This window comes from Saccopteryx leptura, chromosome 3, assembly GCF_036850995.1.
Source record: "Saccopteryx leptura isolate mSacLep1 chromosome 3, mSacLep1_pri_phased_curated, whole genome shotgun sequence".
NCBI lineage: Eukaryota > Metazoa > Chordata > Mammalia > Chiroptera > Emballonuridae > Saccopteryx > Saccopteryx leptura.
The window spans coordinates 103,279,488-103,297,748 of record NC_089505.1 but is presented as its reverse complement, the minus strand read 5'-3'; the positions used below and the strand labels follow the sequence as shown (position 1 = coordinate 103,297,748).

General features: G+C 54.4%; 2 protein-coding genes across 3 annotated transcripts in view; both read left to right on the top strand.

Moving 5' to 3' along the window:
- Window positions 1–18,261, top strand: part of KDF1 (keratinocyte differentiation factor 1) — a 339,326-nt gene that overhangs the window by 193,448 nt on the left and 127,617 nt on the right. The gene's annotated exons all lie outside the window — the stretch shown is intronic.
- SLC9A1 (solute carrier family 9 member A1) overlaps window positions 1–18,261 on the top strand; it is a 53,086-nt gene that overhangs the window by 32,617 nt on the left and 2,208 nt on the right. The window contains exons 2-11 of the mRNA XM_066375550.1: window positions 7,545–8,005; window positions 10,811–11,061; window positions 11,939–12,156; window positions 13,124–13,326; window positions 15,332–15,421; window positions 15,842–15,912; window positions 16,030–16,203; window positions 16,473–16,587; window positions 16,736–16,837; window positions 17,966–18,038. Of these exons, the coding sequence (XP_066231647.1) occupies window positions 7,545–8,005; window positions 10,811–11,061; window positions 11,939–12,156; window positions 13,124–13,326; window positions 15,332–15,421; window positions 15,842–15,912; window positions 16,030–16,203; window positions 16,473–16,587; window positions 16,736–16,837; window positions 17,966–18,038 (1,758 nt within the window). The remainder of the gene's footprint in view (window positions 1–7,544; window positions 8,006–10,810; window positions 11,062–11,938; window positions 12,157–13,123; window positions 13,327–15,331; window positions 15,422–15,841; window positions 15,913–16,029; window positions 16,204–16,472; window positions 16,588–16,735; window positions 16,838–17,965; window positions 18,039–18,261) is intronic.

The window sequence follows — 18,261 nt, the reverse complement described above, 5'->3', positions numbered from 1 at the left end:
TTCCTGTTGATCCTGACAGGCTTAGTTCTTTGTTTTTTTTAAAGGAGTTTTTATGAGTTTGTTTGAGCCAAAACTGATGACAGTTGCCGGGAAGCAAGATCCCAGATGCTCTGGCCTGACGGTCTTAGTGCTCATTGTTGTAGCGTGGCTCCGAGAACCGGCCATTAGGAGGCCTGGGTTCCGATTTGGACTCTGCCACTTCCTAGCTAGGTGGCCTTGGCCAAGTCATTTGACCCTTCTGTGTCTCAGTTTCCTCACAAATCAGGTAGGGGTCAGAATATGAGATGACCCCTTAAGGAACACGGAAAAGGCCCCAGCCAGCAGCTTGCATCAGCCACGCCATGTGTCCGTAAGCATTTTCCTGCTCTTTACTGGAGGTTGTATCTTGAGGTGAATCATTAGTTTACATTCTTTAAAAAATTGTCATCATTTAAGTGACTCCTGAGGGCTGAGAGCTCTAAATAAGTTATCTCAGTGACTCTTACAGCCACCCTGTTGGTGGCATCATCACCCTAATTACAGAGAAGGGACCAAGATGCTGTTCCCACCACCTTCCTCTTTCCCACACTTTACATCTAAAAGTCACTTTTATCTCGTTTTTCGCAAATAGTCAGTGCCTACCCCATGCTGGGAGCTGGGGATCCAGATGACTGAGAAAGGTCCCGCCTTTAGGGAGCTTAAAGCCCAGCGATGGCCTGACCTGTGGTGGCGCAGTGGGATAAGGCGTCGACCTGGAACACTGAGGTTGCCGGTTCGAAACCCTGGGCTTGCCTGGTCAAGGCACATATGGGAGTTGATGCTTCCTGCTCCTCCCCCTTCTCTCTCTCTCTCTCTCTCTCTCTAAAAGTCAATAAATAAAATATTTAAAAAAAAAAAAAAAGCCCAGCGATGGACACGTGCATACCAACAAGTCATGATGGTGTAGAGCAGTGGCCATTAGTCAGCAGAGCCAAATATCAACAGTACAACGATTGAAATTTCTTTTGAGAGCCAAATTTTTTAAACTTAAACTATATAGGTAGGTACATTGTTATTAACTTAATTAGGGTACTCCTAAGCTGGCCTTCACTAAACACTCAAGGAGCCGAAGAGCCGCATGTGGCTCGCGAGCCACGGTTTGCCGACCAAGGGTGTAGAGTAAGTCATGTTATGCTTGGGTCTTAAAGAAAATTAAAATAGGCCCTGGCCGGTTGGCTCAGTGGTGGAGCGTCGGCCTGGCGTGCGGAAGTCCCGGGTTCGATTCCCGGCCAGGGCACACAGGAGAAGCGCCCATCTGCTTCTCCACCCCTCCCCCTCTCCTTCCTCTCTGTCTCTCTCTTCCCCTCCTGCAGCCAAGGCTCCATTGGAGCAAAGATGGCCAGGCGCTGGGGATGGCCTCTGCCCCAGGCGCTAGAGTAGCTCTGGTCGCACAGAGCGACGCCCCAGATGGGCAGAGCATCGCCCCCTGGTGGGCGTGCCGGATGGATCCCAGTCGGGCGCATGCGGGAGTCTGTCTGACTGCCTCCCCATTTCCAGCTTCAGAAAAAAATACAAAAAAAAAAAAAAAATTAAAAATAATAACAGCAGTCACCATTTTTGCTAACGTTGAGTGCCAGCAGTGTTTGGTATTCTTTACCTGGATTATCCTCTCCCTCTGAAACAGGTTTTTATGCAGGTGGGGAAACTGAGGATAGGAGATATAATGTAACTTGCCTGTGGTCACCCAGCTAGTCAGTGGCTGCACCCTGATTGGAAGCCAGGGCAGGGTAGCTAGTCCATGTGTCTCTGTGCTGATCTGGCTGTGAACCTGCTGAGGCAGCAGCTGAGTTGGTTTATCTTTGTCCCTGGTCCTCATGGCTGTTGTTGATGGTGGGAAGAATTACCACTGAGAAGGATCAGAGCCTCTGCTTTCCCGAAGGACACTAGTCCCACTGGAGACTAGAGCTGAGTACGGATCAGGCAGGCAGGGGCTGAGCAGTCTGATCATTCCCACCTTCTGCATTAGTTTAGTGGAGAAGACTGATCCCTTCTGGCTTGGTTAACTTGGGAGGGCTTCCTGGAGGGGGCAGGCTTAAAAGATGGGATTTCCTGAGGCTTTTACTAAGCCACCAGAATAGAAGGGAAGGAGCGGTGAGACTTCCCTGGAGAAGAGCTCATGGAAAGGAATATCACGTCTGGCCGTCTGGGAACCGTGTGTGATGCTCTCCTTAGAAACAAAATGGGAATAAAACCAGGGAAAATGTAGTGAGTGGCTAAGAACACAGACTCTGCCTGGATCTGAACCAGTTACCAGCTATTTGACTTGAAACAAGTTGTTTAACCTTTCTGTGCCTTAGTTTCTTCATGTATAAAATGTAGGGGACAGTAATGGTGACCTCCCAGAGCTGTGGCAAGGTGCAGATGAGTTCAGGTGTCAGAGTGCACTGCATGAACTGTAGCATGCAAGGCTTTCCTTGGGAGGCACTGCCTTTCATCACTGTAGTCGAGACTGGTTGCTGGGGCAGTTGAAGAGGGAGTTAAAGAAATGGAATCATTGTGCAACCAGGAACCCCTTGGGACCTGGCCGAGTTGCAGCCCCGGAGTCCTCAGGCCTGGATCTGGGGCGGCGGAGCCCCTTACGTGTCCCTGGGTCCCTGGCGACCCAGCACTGGTGGGCTAAGGAGGCCTCTCTTCCTGGCAGTTGCCCTGACTGCTCAGGCAAGGGGAGAGATACAGCAAGGGGGATCAGGGTGTCTGGTCACCCTGGCAGCCCAGGGTGGCATGAGGCAGCCCAGCCTGCGGGCCTCGCTGCCAGTCTCAGCAGAGGGGGGCTCTGAGAAGGAACAGAAAGCTGGAGCAGAGCAGAGACGCTGCAGAGGGCCTGGTGCCCCTCACCAGTGTGCAGTTTGGTCAAGAGTGTGTGTATGTGTGTGTGAGATGAGAGTGTAGGTGTGCGAGAGTGAGCAGGGGAGTGTGTGTCAGAGCCAGCGAGAGTGTAGTGTGTGTGTTCCCCCAGCACCCCTACTTGCCCAACTGTCTCCTATACTGGACAGAATAAAAAACACTTCTTCCCTCCCCTAGCCTCTTAAACAAAATTTTTTAAATTTATTGATTTTAGAGAGAGAGGAAGGGAGAGAGGGAGAGAAAAACACTGATTTGTTGTTCCACTTATTTATGCATTTGTTAAATTTTTTTTTTTTTTTGTATGTGCCCTGATCCGGGATTGAACCTGCAATCTTGGCACATCAGGACAATGCTCTAACCAACTGAGCTGCCAGGCCAGGGCTCCTCTCCCAACTCCTTCACCTAGAAGGGGAGCAAGCCTGGAACTGTCTCAGCAAGTTTGTCCCGTGGCTCGGAGATGCTGAATTCTACACCTTCTCTCGGTTTTGCTCTGGGTGTCGGGAGTATGGACACCCTCGGAGAAAGCCATGTGGTTTGAGAAATCCTGGACTTGGAGCTTCATGGGCTCTCCCAGTGGGAACTGATCACATGACCATTAACAGATGGTTCACTGGTTCTCTGTGAGTCTCAGTTTCCCTAACCACATAATGGAGGATTTGGATGTTCTTCATGGTCTGTTTCAGCTATCACAGCTCCAGATCTGATTCTAACTGACGCTGCCCCACCCCTGATTCCATGCTGGTGACATCACCACTGCCACAAGTTTGTGCCTTGGAAGGTTTGTTTGTTTGTTTTTTTACAGAGCGAGTCAGAGAGAGGGATAGATAGGGACAGACAGAAAGAGAGAGAGATGAAAAGCATCAATTTTTTTTTTCGTTGTGGCACTTTAGTTGTTCACCGATTGCTTTCTCAAATGTGCCTTGACCGAGAGGCTACAGCAGACCGAGTGACCCCTTGCTCAAGCCAGCGACCTTGGACCCAGACTGGTGAGCTTTTTTGCTCAAAGCCGATGAACTCGCGCTCAAGCTGGCGACCTCGGGGTCTTGAACCTGGGTCCTTCTGCATCCCAGTCTGATGTTCTATCTACTACGCCACCACCTGGTCAGGCATGCTTTGGAAGTTTTGCCTCATTTCTTGGTATCTTGGGATCTGGCCTCAATGCTGGGCCTTTGTCAGGGGCTCAGGGAGCCCAACCCTGCCCCTTTCATCACACCTGGTGTCAGCAAGTTTCCTGTGCTTTGAGGGAACCCTCCAGGGATGGAGGCTGGGGATGACTGGTGGAGTCAGGGCCTTGAGAGAAGGATGAGCCAGAACAGGCCCATAGGCCCACAGGCCCCACTTCCCTGAGCTGTGCCTGATGACAGAATCTACCCCCTTGCCGCTGGAAGCTGCTTTCCCCAGGCAAGGAGCCAAGAGTGGATCCCAGACCTTCTTCCTCGGCCTGGGTTTGGCCCTCCCCTTCCCTTGCCTGTCGGGTCCAGAGCTCCTGCTCACTAAGAGGCAGGGCCAACACAGGAGGACCTCGGGGTCCTTCTCTGAGAACATGGCTCCAGCCCCGGGTACTCTGGGAGCTGCTTATTTGGAAGAAAGTGAACTGTGTCTGAGTCAGGAGGCCCAGCACTGAGTCCTGGGTGGCCCGGGCATGTCCCGCCTTCTCTGAGCTCCAGTTTTCTCTCAGATAGGAATGCCAGCTGTCTCTTCACCTAGTGGTGGAGATGTGATGGCCCAAAGGTCCTGAGGTAGGAGAACACGGTGATCCCCACAAGCTCCTCACAGAGGTTCTGACCTTGAACAACCCTGTGTTCCCAGTGCACAACTCTGGCCTAGCTCAGAGAAAACACACATTTCAGTTGAGGATTAATTAGCTCTCTCTGCTATAAGTATGAGATGCTTTAAGCTAGAGTACAACTCTTCCTGGACAGCCTTTGGGGAAGCCACCAAATCTTGCTGAGCCCCAGCTTTCTCTTCTGCAAAATGGGAACAATGTCTATCCCACAGCGCTGTTGTGAGGACTAAAGAGATATCTGCCAAGCTCCCAGCACAGAACCTGGCTCATGGCGCACCTCTACGAAGAGGAACATTATTCACATTACCACTCTTGGCTTGTTTCACATGCTCCCCTGCTGAGGGGCTGTGCCTTATTCATCTCTGGGTCTCCAGTGCACTGTCTGGCACTTCTTAGGGCCAGGAAAGCTTTGTGGGCATTTACAGACCTAAATTACTAGGGGGGAGTGGAAGCTATCATCTGCATGCCCTGGGTTGTTTCTTTAGACTCTGCCTTTGTCTGAGGCAGCCATTGGTGCTCAACTCTGGGGCTGGTGGGGGTAGGGTGCTGATGAGATCTGCTGGCTAGAGCTGGAGCTGGGCTCCCGGCCTCGGGAAGCTGCTGCCTGGCTTGTGCCTGCAGAAGAGGCTCTGCTCCCCCAAACCCCCATGCTGTCCCGTCTCCTCTGGGAGTGAGGTGCCATTGCCCTGTTTCCACTGCTTTTGCCTGGGTGGTTTTTGTCGAATGCCAGGAAAGAGAGGAATCTGGGCAACAACTGTGGATTGAAGATGATGAGAGATGTCAGAGAGGGACTCCTGCCCCAACCTGGACAGGCGGGAGTGGTCAGGCAACGCTCGCGGGAGGCGGCAAGCAGGAGTATACGGTGTCAGCCACACACGGTGGAGGCAGAGGTACAGGAACAGTGTTCTGAAGAGACTAGACTACTCAAAGATCTACAGGCAAAAGAGGATGTGGCTCACTTGGGGGAATTACAAAGAATTTGGCAACGCTAAAATGTAATAATTGACAGAAGGGAGCATGGGACATGAGCAAGACCAGATGATGGAGGCAGTGCTGAGCGTTTGGACTCCAACCTGTACAGCAAGAGCCTTGGAGTGAACATGACCTCGCCCTTTCCAGGGTACCAGCCCGCTGAACACAGGGGGTTTACTGGTGGGCACTACAAAGACTGGGGACTTTTCAGCAAATCAAGTGACTTTTAGTCAGTCTGTTTTAAAGTCAGGAGAACATACATGATGGTTTGGGGTCCTCTCCTGGCCTAGAATGTAAATTTGTTCTTTCTCCCCTCAGTGTGTGCTGAGTGAGTGTCTCCTGGTTACTTGGCACTGCGCCAAGGTTCTGGGCCTCCATAGTATTTTGAGTGTGAGTCTTGACTTCTGGCTATTCTGACACTACCCAGATCAGTACCTGAAAGTAGGAGGGACTTTGGACCTGGGGAGGGACATTCCTCCTCCTTCCCAAGGATCTCAGGGTTAATGAGAGCAGAGACCTGGTCAGATAGGCTGTTGGGAATCACATGGATAATGGCCCAGCCCTGCGCATTTTCAAATCAGTACACACTGTTGAGCCCCTTCCAGGTCCCAGCCCTGGGAATATAATTATAACCAGATATGGAATCTGCCTGCTCAGAGTTTACAGGAATGGGAGGAAAGTGAGAACTTGCATCTTGAGCAAAATGCCATACCCTCCTAACCAAGCTGCCCTGGGGGTTATGGCACCCAACATGCAGCTAGATGCCCAGGCCTCCCCACCTCCCCACCCAGAAACAACCAAAAACCCATAGGAAACTTGGGGCCAAGCCTGGCATTCAGAGACGCTGTCTGGGAAGGGGGTCTTGCCACCTCCCAGCTCTGGGCTAGAGCCCCACAGTGCCCACCGCAGAGGGGCCTGCTGCTGTGGCCAGGACTTGGCTTGGGGAGACAATTGGTGGTCTCAGGCCTTGATAGGAGGGTTTGGGGAGACAATTGGTGGTCTCAGGCCTTGATAGGAGGGTTTGACTCTCAGAACTGTGGAGTTTGTTGGGTGCTGGGGGGGAGGGGAACGGGTCTGCTCCTGGAGTTTGTCCTGGTTCTGCTAGGGATTTGCTGTTGGCACCATGGCTAAGTCCTTTCCCCTTTATGGGTCTCAGTCCCCCATCTTTAAAGTAGGTGAGGTGGAGCTAGAAACAGGGTGGCAAGTAGGTTTTTTCTCACATGTAAAGCTGATTGGTTGCTGTTGGCTTCTTAAGCAGCTCTCTGGGCTCGGCAGGAGAGCAGGAGCGTCTGGGATTAGAGGCCGCCGCGCTGCGTGCTTGCGCTCTGCCGTCTGCGGGTTTGCAGACCCCAGGTGGCATGACCCTCAAGTTCCAGCCTGCGTTGATATTCTTTGATTCTCCTCTGTCTCCTGTGCACTTCTCCACCAACCTGTGGTCTGCCTTCTGCTTAAACACCTCCCTGTTGGGGAACTCACTGTCTTCCCTCAGACAAACTTGTTAGATTGTTATGCCTGGTCTTGAGCTCGCATCTGCCTCCCTGAACTTGTGCCTAGAATGATAGAGGGCTTCGTTCAGGTGTAGGTACAAAGCCCTTGGGTACTTGGAGCCTTGGTGATGGGTATATAATTTCTGCCTTCTGATGGCTACAGAGCTGCTGCTTTCTGCTATTCCATGACAGTGACAGAGGTGGCATCTGTATATCCTTTAAAAAACACTTTAAAAACATTGTCACTTAGCTTACACAGCAACCCTGTGAACTCTGTGATATTATCACCTCCATTTTACAGCAAGGAGTGAACAAAGTGGCCCCCTGAGACCAAGCCTGTGCTCCTCTCACCAGCTTCTTGTCTCGTCCCCGCCGCCCCCGGCCTTCTGTTCTGGCTCCCATGAGCCCACAGCCTCCCGTTCTCTCGCCCTCCTCAGGTTTCCATGTGATCCCCACTATCTCGAGCATCGTCCCGGAGAGCTGCCTGCTGATCGTGGTGGGGCTGCTGGTAGGCGGCCTGATCAAGGGCGTGGGCGAGACACCCCCCTTCCTCCAGTCCGACGTCTTCTTCCTCTTCCTGCTGCCACCCATCATCCTGGACGCGGGCTACTTCCTGCCGCTGCGGCAGTTCACAGAGAACCTGGGCACCATCCTGATCTTCGCCGTGGTGGGCACGCTGTGGAACGCCTTCTTCCTGGGCGGCCTCATGTATGCCGTGTGCCTGGTGGGGGGCGAGCAGATCAACAACATCGGCCTCCTGGAGAACCTGCTCTTTGGCAGCATCATCTCGGCCGTGGACCCCGTGGCCGTGCTGGCTGTCTTTGAGGAAATTCACATCAATGAGCTGCTACATATCCTCGTCTTTGGGGAGTCCCTGCTCAATGACGCCGTCACTGTGGTGAGGGGGTGGGGACCACACCCGCGTGCACACAGGGTACAGACCCGAACCCAAGTCCAGAGTGACCCACATCCGCCTGCCAGTAATAGTAATAAAGCAGCAAATGTCCATTCCTGCTTCCTGTGTGCCGGGCACCGTGCTGAGCAGGAGATGGGTGATTTTATTCCATCCTCACCGCAACCTTAGGAAGTGCTTAGTAGTCTTACTTTACAGAGGAGGAGTCAGGCCCAAAGAAATTAAATAAGTTGCTAGAATGTGACGGAACCAAGGTTAGAAGCCAGATCTGACTCCAGGGCCTGAGCTCTCGGCCTGACCAGGTGAGACGCTCCATCCCTGGCTTGGGTTGTGATATGATCTTGGTTAAATTACTTATCCTCTTTGTACCTCAGTGTATCCCTCTGTAGACCATTTAGTCTGGAAAGGGCATTTCAGCTTTCCTGTTGGCTCTCTCTTAAGTTAGAGTTTGATTTGTGCAGAGTTCTGAGGCAGGCTGTGGGAAGGGACCTTGCCCCCAGAACCTCCAGGAAGTGATTAAGTAAAGTGGATTGGCCTGCGTTGGCCACTTGCTCATTCTGTGACCTTAAGCAAGTGACTGTACCTCTCTGGACCCCCCCCCCCCTTGGTGGCTGTGAAGTGGCAGAGGGTTTAGTACTTTCTCCTCGGGTCTAGTGAGGACAGACAGCCCTGCGTACGCTTGCACATGCCCTTCCTCCCAGCCAGTTTCCTTAGGAAACAGATATGTGTATGTGCACACTCGCGTTGTGTTGTGAAAACATCCCCATCCCCCTCCCAGCTGGACCCCTCAGCATCTGCACACAGGAAAACACAAGGACACGTGTGCACAGCCAGTGCACCTTTGCACATGCACTCCCTCAGGAAACTGCACCTCAAAGAAGAGACACACAGTGGCGGTCGACTGCCTACAGGCCGGCTTCCTCTTCTCCCCCCGCCGCTGAAGCAGGCAGGCCTTGTCCTGGCCTCCTTACGTGCTCCCCCTCGCCCAGGGTTGTCGCAGAAGCCTCAGTGTCCCCGTCTGTAACAGGGATTGCAGCCTGGCATCCTCCCAAGGTTCTTACAGGCGTCTCACTCACTCATGTCTGAAACCACCGGGTGCCGAAGATCAAGTCCCGCCAGGGGAGCTGGGCGCTGGGCTGGCACTACTGGGGAGCAGTGGGATGTGGTTGTGTCAAGTGGATTCCTCAGGCCAGCCACTGGGGCCCATGGCCACGCCTCACCAAGCGGGGGCAGTAGTGGTGGTAATTTCTGGTGTTCATTGAGCACTTCCTGTCTGAATATGCATTGCTTAGTCTAATCTGCACACCCAATTTTTCCTGTGAGGAAACTTAGGCACTGAAAGGTTAACTAACTCATCCAGGGTCACATTCTTTGATATGTGATGGGGCTGGGGTTTAAAATCTACATGGTCTGAATCCAGACTGCAGATGCTTACCACTGGGACTACCAGTCCAAGTGACAGTAATGCCAGACTGGAAAGAAGGGCCTGCTCCTCCATAGCCACCCCCCTGGCCCAGCTGGTACACCCTAAGGACCCACGAATTGCTCCAGGCTGGGGTTGAGTTTAGGTAGCCCGGGGCTGAGAGTGCACCTGCTGTCTGCGCCCACCCTGCTCTGTCCCCCAGTTCGGGCCCTTTCTGGAGCTCTGGGTGTGACATGTCTCGTTTCCCAGACAGTAAACCTGAAGGCTGCCTCTGAGCTGTGTGACCTCAGAGCAAGTGACCTTCCTCACCCCACTTGTCCCTGCCTGCGGATGCCGCCCAGGTCCGGGAGCTTTGGAGGGCTCCCTCTCAGGGATCCTTGGCCGCTCCATGCCAGAAGCTCCCCAGCTGGTCTCCTGGCAGAGCAGTCTAGGAAAGGCCAGGGAACCGGCACCTACGAGGGGCAGAACCTCAAAGCTGAACCTGCCAGGGAGGCGCCACCTGCTGCTGTCAGGGAACAAGTTCTGGGCCCAGTTCTGCTGCCCCCGGGCTGGGGGCCTCTGGCAGGTCGCTTCACCACTCTGAGCCTGAGCAAGGGAGCAGGCATCCTCGGCCCACCTACCTCACAGGGCTGTTGTGTGTCAAGCAGGATGACCATCGTCAAAGGGCTCTGCAGTGTCTGAAGTGCCACTTAACGTCTGACTGACAGTAGTGTTAGAATGACTGTTTCCCAACCTGGGAGGTGGTGGAGACTAGTGCCGTAGCATCTGAACTTGGCTGTTCTTACAACCACTCAGGGAGCTTGTTGAGTAGAGATTTCTGGGACCCACCTGCACAGGGTCCGAGGAGAGGATGGCCTGGCCATATGTATTTTCAGAAAGTGTCAGAGGTTAAGAAGTCCTGTGGTAGTACATACATTCTCTAAACTTCTCTGCTTTGTGCTGAAGAAGGGATGTGATCTGCCCAAGATCAAACTGAGGAGTGCCAGTCGTAGCTAACGCTGTCATAGGCACGGTTCTGGGCATTTTGCCTTTATTAACTAATTTAGTTCTCACAAAAGCCCTGTAAGGTTGGTACCATTTCCCCCTTTTGGGGGATAGGAAAGCTAGCACAGGGAGAGCCCCTAGGCAGTGGCTGAGCCAGAGTTCCAACCCAGGCAGGTCGGCTTCAGTCTGCTCGAGACCAGCCGGGCACTGCAGCTTCCTGTGCCCAGTGGTTCTGAGCACCCATTTGGCACTAGGTTTTCTGTTACCGCGTGGCCTCTTGTGGCCGTGGCCATTGGAGGGGACGGGATCACCCTGGCCTGACCCCAGGGAGGCTTGGTGCAGGACTCTGCCCTCTTGCCGACCAGCCTGCACATCTTCCCCAGGTCCTGTATCACCTCTTTGAGGAGTTCGCCAGCTATGACCGCGTGGGCATCGTGGACATCGTCCTCGGCTTCCTGAGCTTCTTCGTGGTGTCCCTAGGCGGGGTCTTTGTGGGTGTGGTCTACGGGGTCATCGCAGCCTTCACCTCCCGGTTCACTGCCCACATTCGTGTCATCGAGCCGCTCTTCGTCTTCCTCTACAGCTACATGGCCTACCTGTCAGCTGAGCTCTTCCACCTGTCTGGCATCATGGCGTGAGTCTGGGCATGGCATGGGGAGGCAGCCCGCTTGGATTCCCTGGGCTTGTAGAGTCACGAGGGAGCTCCCCAGGTCCCAACCTCCAACTCCAGTGAGGAGACTCGAGCTCCGTGCTCCAGGCCCTGCGACTGCCCCTGGAAGCACTGAGTTTCAAGTTCTGGGAAGTCTAGCCTTACTCTTTCCCCCATTCGTCTCAAAGGGAGCCCCCTTGGTTGTAGCCAGACACAGGCACTCACATTCACTCACATCCCCTTGGCAACCCCAGCAGGGAGGCTTATGGCTTCTGTTAAAGCAAGTAGTCCCGGAGGCCTTGCGACCTCGGCTGGGTCTGGAAGGCAGAGGCAGTGAGGTGCAAAGGTGTTCCCAGTAGGAGAGGACTTTGGAAGTGCAGGGGTGAGGCTGGTTTGGGGGATTTGGGGTGACAGAAAGCTGGGCCACACGTGGGCTCCAGGCTGGGAGGGCTTGGGCTGCTGCTTGGAACAGAGCTCCCTGTGGGGACACTGTGCATTAAAGGGACACACTGTCCCTTTAATAAGGAACTCGAGTATCCATGTATAATTGGTTCCTGTTAGGCAGAGAGACAACATGGCCTCGGGGACAAGGCACAGGCTTTGGAGTTGGTCGGACCTTAGTGTGTGTCTCAGCTCTGTCACTCTCCGGCAGTGTGACAGTGGGTAGGCAGCTTTATTTTCCCTCATCTAAAAAACACAAGAATATTCTTGTTTGTAGGGCTGAATGGGAAGCTTCAGTGAGAACAGGTGTAGGAAGCCCATAGGAGAACTTGGTAAACAGGCAGCCGTCAGCCTCCCTGGCGGCGGAGGGGCTCTTGGAAGGTGCAGCTTGACTCTGAACCCCCGTCTTCCCCCATGCCAGACTCATTGCCTCGGGAGTGGTGATGCGCCCCTACGTGGAGGCCAACATCTCCCACAAGTCCCACACAACCATCAAGTATTTCCTGAAGATGTGGAGCAGTGTCAGTGAGACCCTCATCTTCATCTTCCTCGGCGTCTCCACCGTGGCCGGCTCCCACCACTGGAACTGGACCTTTGTCATCAGCACCCTGCTCTTCTGCCTCATCGCCCGAGTGCTGGGTGAGGTCCCCGGGCCACGCCAGGGGAGGTGTGTGTGAGTGGAGGACTTGGGTGGGTAGGTGCTGTGTCTCTGTGTAAGCGTGCGTGCGTGCGTGCGTGTGTGCGTGCGTGCGGTGTGTTGGGTGCAGGGGCGAGGCCTGGTGCCCGGCTGCTCCCCAGTCCTTCTCTCTCAGTGCTGAGGCTGTGCTGGGCCCTTAAGGGAAGAGAATCCTGTGCTTGCAGTGAGTCTGTGATCTCTGAGGAGACAGTCACACTGTCGTGGTGCAGGGGCCTCAGGGACCCTGTGGTTCTGGGCCTTTCGGGATCTGAGCACGGGGCTAAGGCTCACACAGCCCAGGCTGTGAGTGTTCTCTGTGTTGTCCCACTTGCAAAGCTGCGTGCAGCTCCTCCAAACCTATGCTGCCACCTGGGGCTGCACGTGGGACTGGGCCTTGGGTTCTGCTAATACTTTCCTCACCTAGGTGACTGTTGTTTCCCCCTTTTGGATCTCACTGACCGCCTCTCTGAGATCACATCTGTAGCCCTGAGCCCTGGTGTGCATCACAGTTCCTTGGTGTCCTGTTCTAAAACCCCTTTAATCCAGGGCCTCGTTCTCCACAGATTCTGTTTCTGGGGGTTGAGGTCGGACCCAGATCTCTGTATTTTTAAACTTTTAATTATGGAAAATTTCAAACTGGAGAAAAGTAGAGCCCATATACCCTCGTATTTAATAGGTATCACCCTGTTTCATCTCTTTTCTCATCATCCTCCCAACCTTTGGCTCCTGGAGACCTCGGTGCTGTCTCTAAAGAACACCCAGGTTGGGGGACCGTTAAGGATCCGATCACACAGAGACATTGAGCACCTTGGGCTGAGGGACCCAGGAACGAGTGAGCTGGCTGGCTTCCTCCAAACAGAGAGGCCCCTAGTGCAGAAGCTAGAAGGGACTGGGAACAGCCTGACCCTTCTTCTTCCCCCACCCCGGCAGGCGTGCTGGGCCTGACCTGGTTCATCAACAAGTTCCGCATCGTGAAGCTGACGCCCAAGGACCAGTTCATCATTGCCTATGGGGGCCTGCGAGGGGCCATCGCCTTCTCTCTGGGCTACCTGCTGGACAAGAAGCACTTCCCCATGTGTGACCTCTTCCTCACTGCCATCATCACCGTCATCTTCTTCACCGTTTTTGTGCAGGTGCTGGACAGGGTGGAGCAGCCCTGCCCCAGGACCTGACTGCCAGTGGACAGAGGAAGCATGTGACCCAAGAGGGGGCCACTAGTTCTAGTCCCAGCACTACCAATAACTTGCTTTACAACCTTGGGCAAGCCATTCCCCCTTTCTGGGCCTCAGTTTCCTCAGTTATTAAGGAGGAATCATGATAATGAGTCATTGCAAAGTGAGCAATTAGAATATAAAGGAGCCAGAGTGCAGCCTAACTTAGGAACCCAGTGGGTTGGAAGTAGGTACAGTCAGCAGGCCCATGGCATTCACCGTAGGGCTTTAGGGAAGTAATACCTTAGGATCTCAGTTTCTGCATCTGTAAAATGGGAATAATAGCACAACACAGGGAACTGGAAAGGTTGCTGAGCCAGGCAGCAAGAGGTGTAAAGTCTGCCCAAGCTCTGCTGCTGTCTGCGTGACCCCGGGAGACACCCTCCTCCCACCTTTGGTCTCAAGTTCCCATCTTTGAAGTGAGAGGACTGGACTAGATGATCCTGAAGAATCATTCCAACCTGCTGGCCAGTGATTTCAGTGCATTTAAATGACCCAGGCTTGCCTGACCTGTGGTGGCGCAGTGGATAAAGCGTCGACCTGGAAATGCTGAGGTCGGCGGTTCGAAACCCTGGGCTTGCCTGGTCAAGGCACATATGGGAGTTGATGCTTCTAGCTCCTCCCCCCCTTCTCTCTTTCTGTCTCTCTCTCTCTCTCTCTGTCTCTCCCTCTTCTCTCTAAAAAAATGAATAAATAAAAAAATAAAAATAAAAAAATGAGAAAAATGACCCAGGCTTAGCTGAGAACCCACCCACCCCACTTCCCCAAGGAAGCCCAGGCTGGGATTGTGTAAATCCCACCTGACTGAACTGTGACCTTGGGCAAGTGAGAAAACACTCTGTCCGGGCCCCCACTTCTTGATCATCCCTTCCGTCTTTCCTGGACACTAATCTTGGCAAACGTCATTGCCTCCTCATCTCAGGAGAAAAGAATGTAGAGGAAACTTCTTGGATGGACTTATTTTCTATCCTTTAAAAGGAGAGGGGGCTGCCTCTTTCGTTCTCTTGTCCTGCTTCCACCTCAGAAATACTTTGATCACCTTCACTTTGCAGTTGTATATGCGAATGGCTTATCGAGCCCATCTGCAATGAAGGCAGCATTGAGGTAGGGATCTCCCTGCCTGGGTTTGAGTCCAGCTCTGCTATTTCTTTGAGACCTTAAAAAGGTACTTAACTTCTCAGAGCTTCAGTTTCCTCATCTGTAAAATGGCAACAATGAAAGTACCTACCTCTTACGATTGTTGTAGGTGTTAAAGAGCTAATACTAGCCTGACCTGTGGTGGCACAGTGGATAAAGCGTCAACCTGGAAACACTGAGGTTGCCGGTTCAAAACCCTGGCTTGCCTGGTCAAGGCACATATGGGAGTTGATGCTTCCTGCTCCTCTCTCTTTCTCTCTCTCTCTCTCTCTCTCTCTCTCCCCCCTCTCTCCTCTCTAAAATGAATAAATAAATAAATTTTTAAAAAAAGAGCTAATACTAGTAAAGCACAGCTGGCTCTGGCACATGGTCATCACGCAGTTAAATTAGCTGCTGCTGCCATTACTAGGTGCCTCCTGGTCGCAGTCCTGCAAGGGAGGCAAAGCACAGGTGATTCTCCCCATTAGCCAGGCCTGACTTCCTTGGCACTGCAGAATGCACCTGTGGTGGAGCCCACACATAAACCCTGGTCCTTGACCCCTGGCCCGGGCTAGATGGCCAGTGTGAGTCATTTGGCTGAATGGGCTCTCAGACCTCTGGCTGTGTCTTCGGGAATAGGAGGCCTTGGGAACCTGCCTTTATAGAAGTGTCTGGCATGGAGGTTGAGAGATTGGGGACCTCAAAGCAGAGGGCATCCCAGCCTCAGGGGCCCTTGGGGGAGGTGGGAGGCTCTGTGGCCTCCCTGCCAGGGTAGGAGAACTGGAAGGCCTGACACCCACCTGCCCCCTAGGGTATGACCATTCGGCCCCTGGTAGACCTGTTGGCTGTGAAGAAAAAGCAAGAAACAAAGCGCTCTATCAACGAGGAGATCCACACGCAGGTACTGGAAGCTGGGCCCTCGATTGCAGGGGCTGGTTTGGGGAGCAGCTAGGCCTTGCGTCCATGCCCTCAGTGAGCCCCTTCTTCCTTATCCCAGGACCAAGTGGTCCTTAAGCCTCTTGAGGCCACCAGGTCTTGTCATAGGGAGGTATGGTATGAGTAACTGGGAGGCTGAGGAGGGGGCATCAGGCGCAGGTGGGTTCAGAGAAAGGAGTACAGCTGTTCCCCAGTGGCATAAGACTGGAGATGCCACGGGTTCAGTATGACTGAGGTGTAGGCGCCACCTCCTGGCTATTCCTGGAACTACAGGGCTGATCTGAGCAGAGCAGCATTCAGTTTGAAAGGGTGGGTGGGCTACTCAGAAATCTTGGTAGGGAAGGAGCCAGTAGAGAGGCTTAACCTGGCCCTGGGCCTGTTTCAGTTCCTGGACCACCTTCTGACAGGCATCGAGGACATCTGTGGCCACTACGGCCACCACCACTGGAAGGACAAGTAGGTGGCAGGCCTGGTGGGCAGGTGGGTGGGGAGAGGCAGTTAAGGGTCCTGGGGCCTGGGTGTCTCCCCACCCCTAGGAGCTGGCTCCATTCACCTTTTCCCTTCTCCTGCCAGGCTCAACCGGTTTAACAAGAAGTATGTGAAGAAGTGTCTGATAGCCGGGGAGCGCTCCAAGGAGCCCCAGCTCATCGCTTTCTACCACAAGATGGAGATGAAGCAGGCGATCGAGCTGGTGGAAAGTGGCGGCGTGGGCAAGATCCCGTCTGCGGTCTCCACGGTCTCCATGCAGTGAGTGCTGCTGGCCGGCCCCGGCCGCTCTGTACCTGCAGACTAACCCTCCACACCAACCCGAGCGGGCCGCCCAGGGGCAGGGCGGGGAGCAAGGCCCCTCTGTCATCCTGTCCGGGCTGAGGAGACCTGCGGGGACACCCTGTGGACCCATGGCTTCGCCCGCTCACCGCGGCCATCCCCAAAGTGACTTCCTCCTGGCCCAGCCCAGAAGGCTTCAGGGTCACAAGAATTTTCTTGGGGACCTAACCTGTGTCATGTTGTTCCAGGAACATCCACCCCAAGTCCCTGCCTCCCGACCGCATTCTGCCTGCACTCTCCAAGGACAAGGAAGAGGAGATCCGCAAAATCCTGAGGAACAACTTGCAGAAGACCAGGCAGCGGGTGAGGGGCTGTTCCCCGCCCGGCCCCCCGCGGGACAGAGCCCCTCTGCTCCCTGCCTGCTCCAGCCCTGTCCCAGACTGCCCGAGCTGCCAGCCCTCCAGGCGCAGCCTCTGGGGCCTCCCCTGCCTGACGGCTGTTCCTCCCACAGCTGCGCTCTTACAACAGACACACGCTGGTGGCGGACCCCTACGAGGAGGCCTGGAACCAGATGCTGCTCCGGAGACAGAAGGCCCGGCAGCTGGAACAGAAGGTGCGTCCGGGACTGGGGTGGCTCCTGCCTTTCTCTGGGTTCCTCCTCTTCCCGTTGTACCCCCACCACCAAGCCCTTTTAAAGACGGAACACTCCGATCTGTTTTTTTGGGCTCCCTCCAGCTGTTTCGAAGGCTGAGCCCCAGGGCAGGTTCCAGAAAGCCTTTCCCCCTTCCCTTTGTCCCCACGAGGAGCAGCGAAGAGGCCAGGCCTCATGCTTTCCTCGGGCATCTACACTGGAAGTCTCCACGCACTCTGACACCTTATTTTCTTGTGAGAAAATAAAGTCCAGGGGGAAGAGAGCTGCCCAGAATCACAAAAGAAGGCCCACATGCATTCATTCATTCAGGAAACATTTGTTGAGTGGTCCCTAAGTGCTAAGCCTCTGTGAATCCTGGTGAATCAGCCCAGCCCCTCCCTTAAGGAGCGTCTCACGCTGTGGCCCTGCAGCACCTTGAACAGGGAGGGAGTCGGGGAAGCTTAGGAAGCAGAGTCGCAGAGAAAGGCTCAGCGAAGGGTGCATGGGCAGAGGTCCGGGCAGAAGGAAGATGTGTATAAGTTCCCAGTCACAGAATGTGGCCCATTCTAGGAACAAAGGGCTCGGCTTTCAAGGAAGATTGTTAGTGGTGTGACGGTTTGGGGGGTGTGTGATTTGAGGACATTAAGAAGGTGGAACTAGCAAGACTTGGTTGCCAGTTTGAGGTGGGGCTGAGGGAAGAGGAAGGCCTGTGACAGATAGCTGGGAGTGGAGGCTGTGATAAGGGACACCAAGGAAGGAAGGAGGTTATAAGGGAAGATGAGAAACAGTTCATTTTCAACATGTTGCACTGAGATGCCTGGGGGCCTCCCAGGGCCCCGGTGTCCACTCCGAAGTTGACTTTATGGGTCTGTACCTCAGGGGCAAGTGTGGCTGGAGCCGGAGGCAGGGCAGTGTCACCTGGGCAGTCACCCAGGGAGAGGCAGGGCCACCCAGGAGACCGCAGCACTTGAGGGGAGCCTGAAGTGCCAACATGACAGGCTAACGAACCGCCAAGAGGGAGCAGCCGCCCTGCGCACGCCGGGGGCCACAGCCTCCGGGGCCGTCGGAGGGGCTGCCTGCGCTCACACCCGTCTGTCCTTTCTCTGTCAGATCAACAACTACCTGACAGTGCCAGCCCACAAGCTGGACTCACCCACCATGTCCCGGGCCCGCATCGGCTCAGGTAAGGCCGAGCACAGGTGCCTGGCGAGGGGCCTCGCACCCGGGCACTCAGTGCCACCATTTTCTAAAGGTGAGGCTCCCATGGGAATGGCCTCAGCAAGCCAGCAGGGAGGACAGGCTTCTCCTTCACTGACCTCCTCCCGCATCACGAGCTCTTCTTGCATCAGGTGGATTGGGAGCAGCCCTCCTGCCCTCCCCGGGGACAGAGGTGCTCGTGTGGGCTG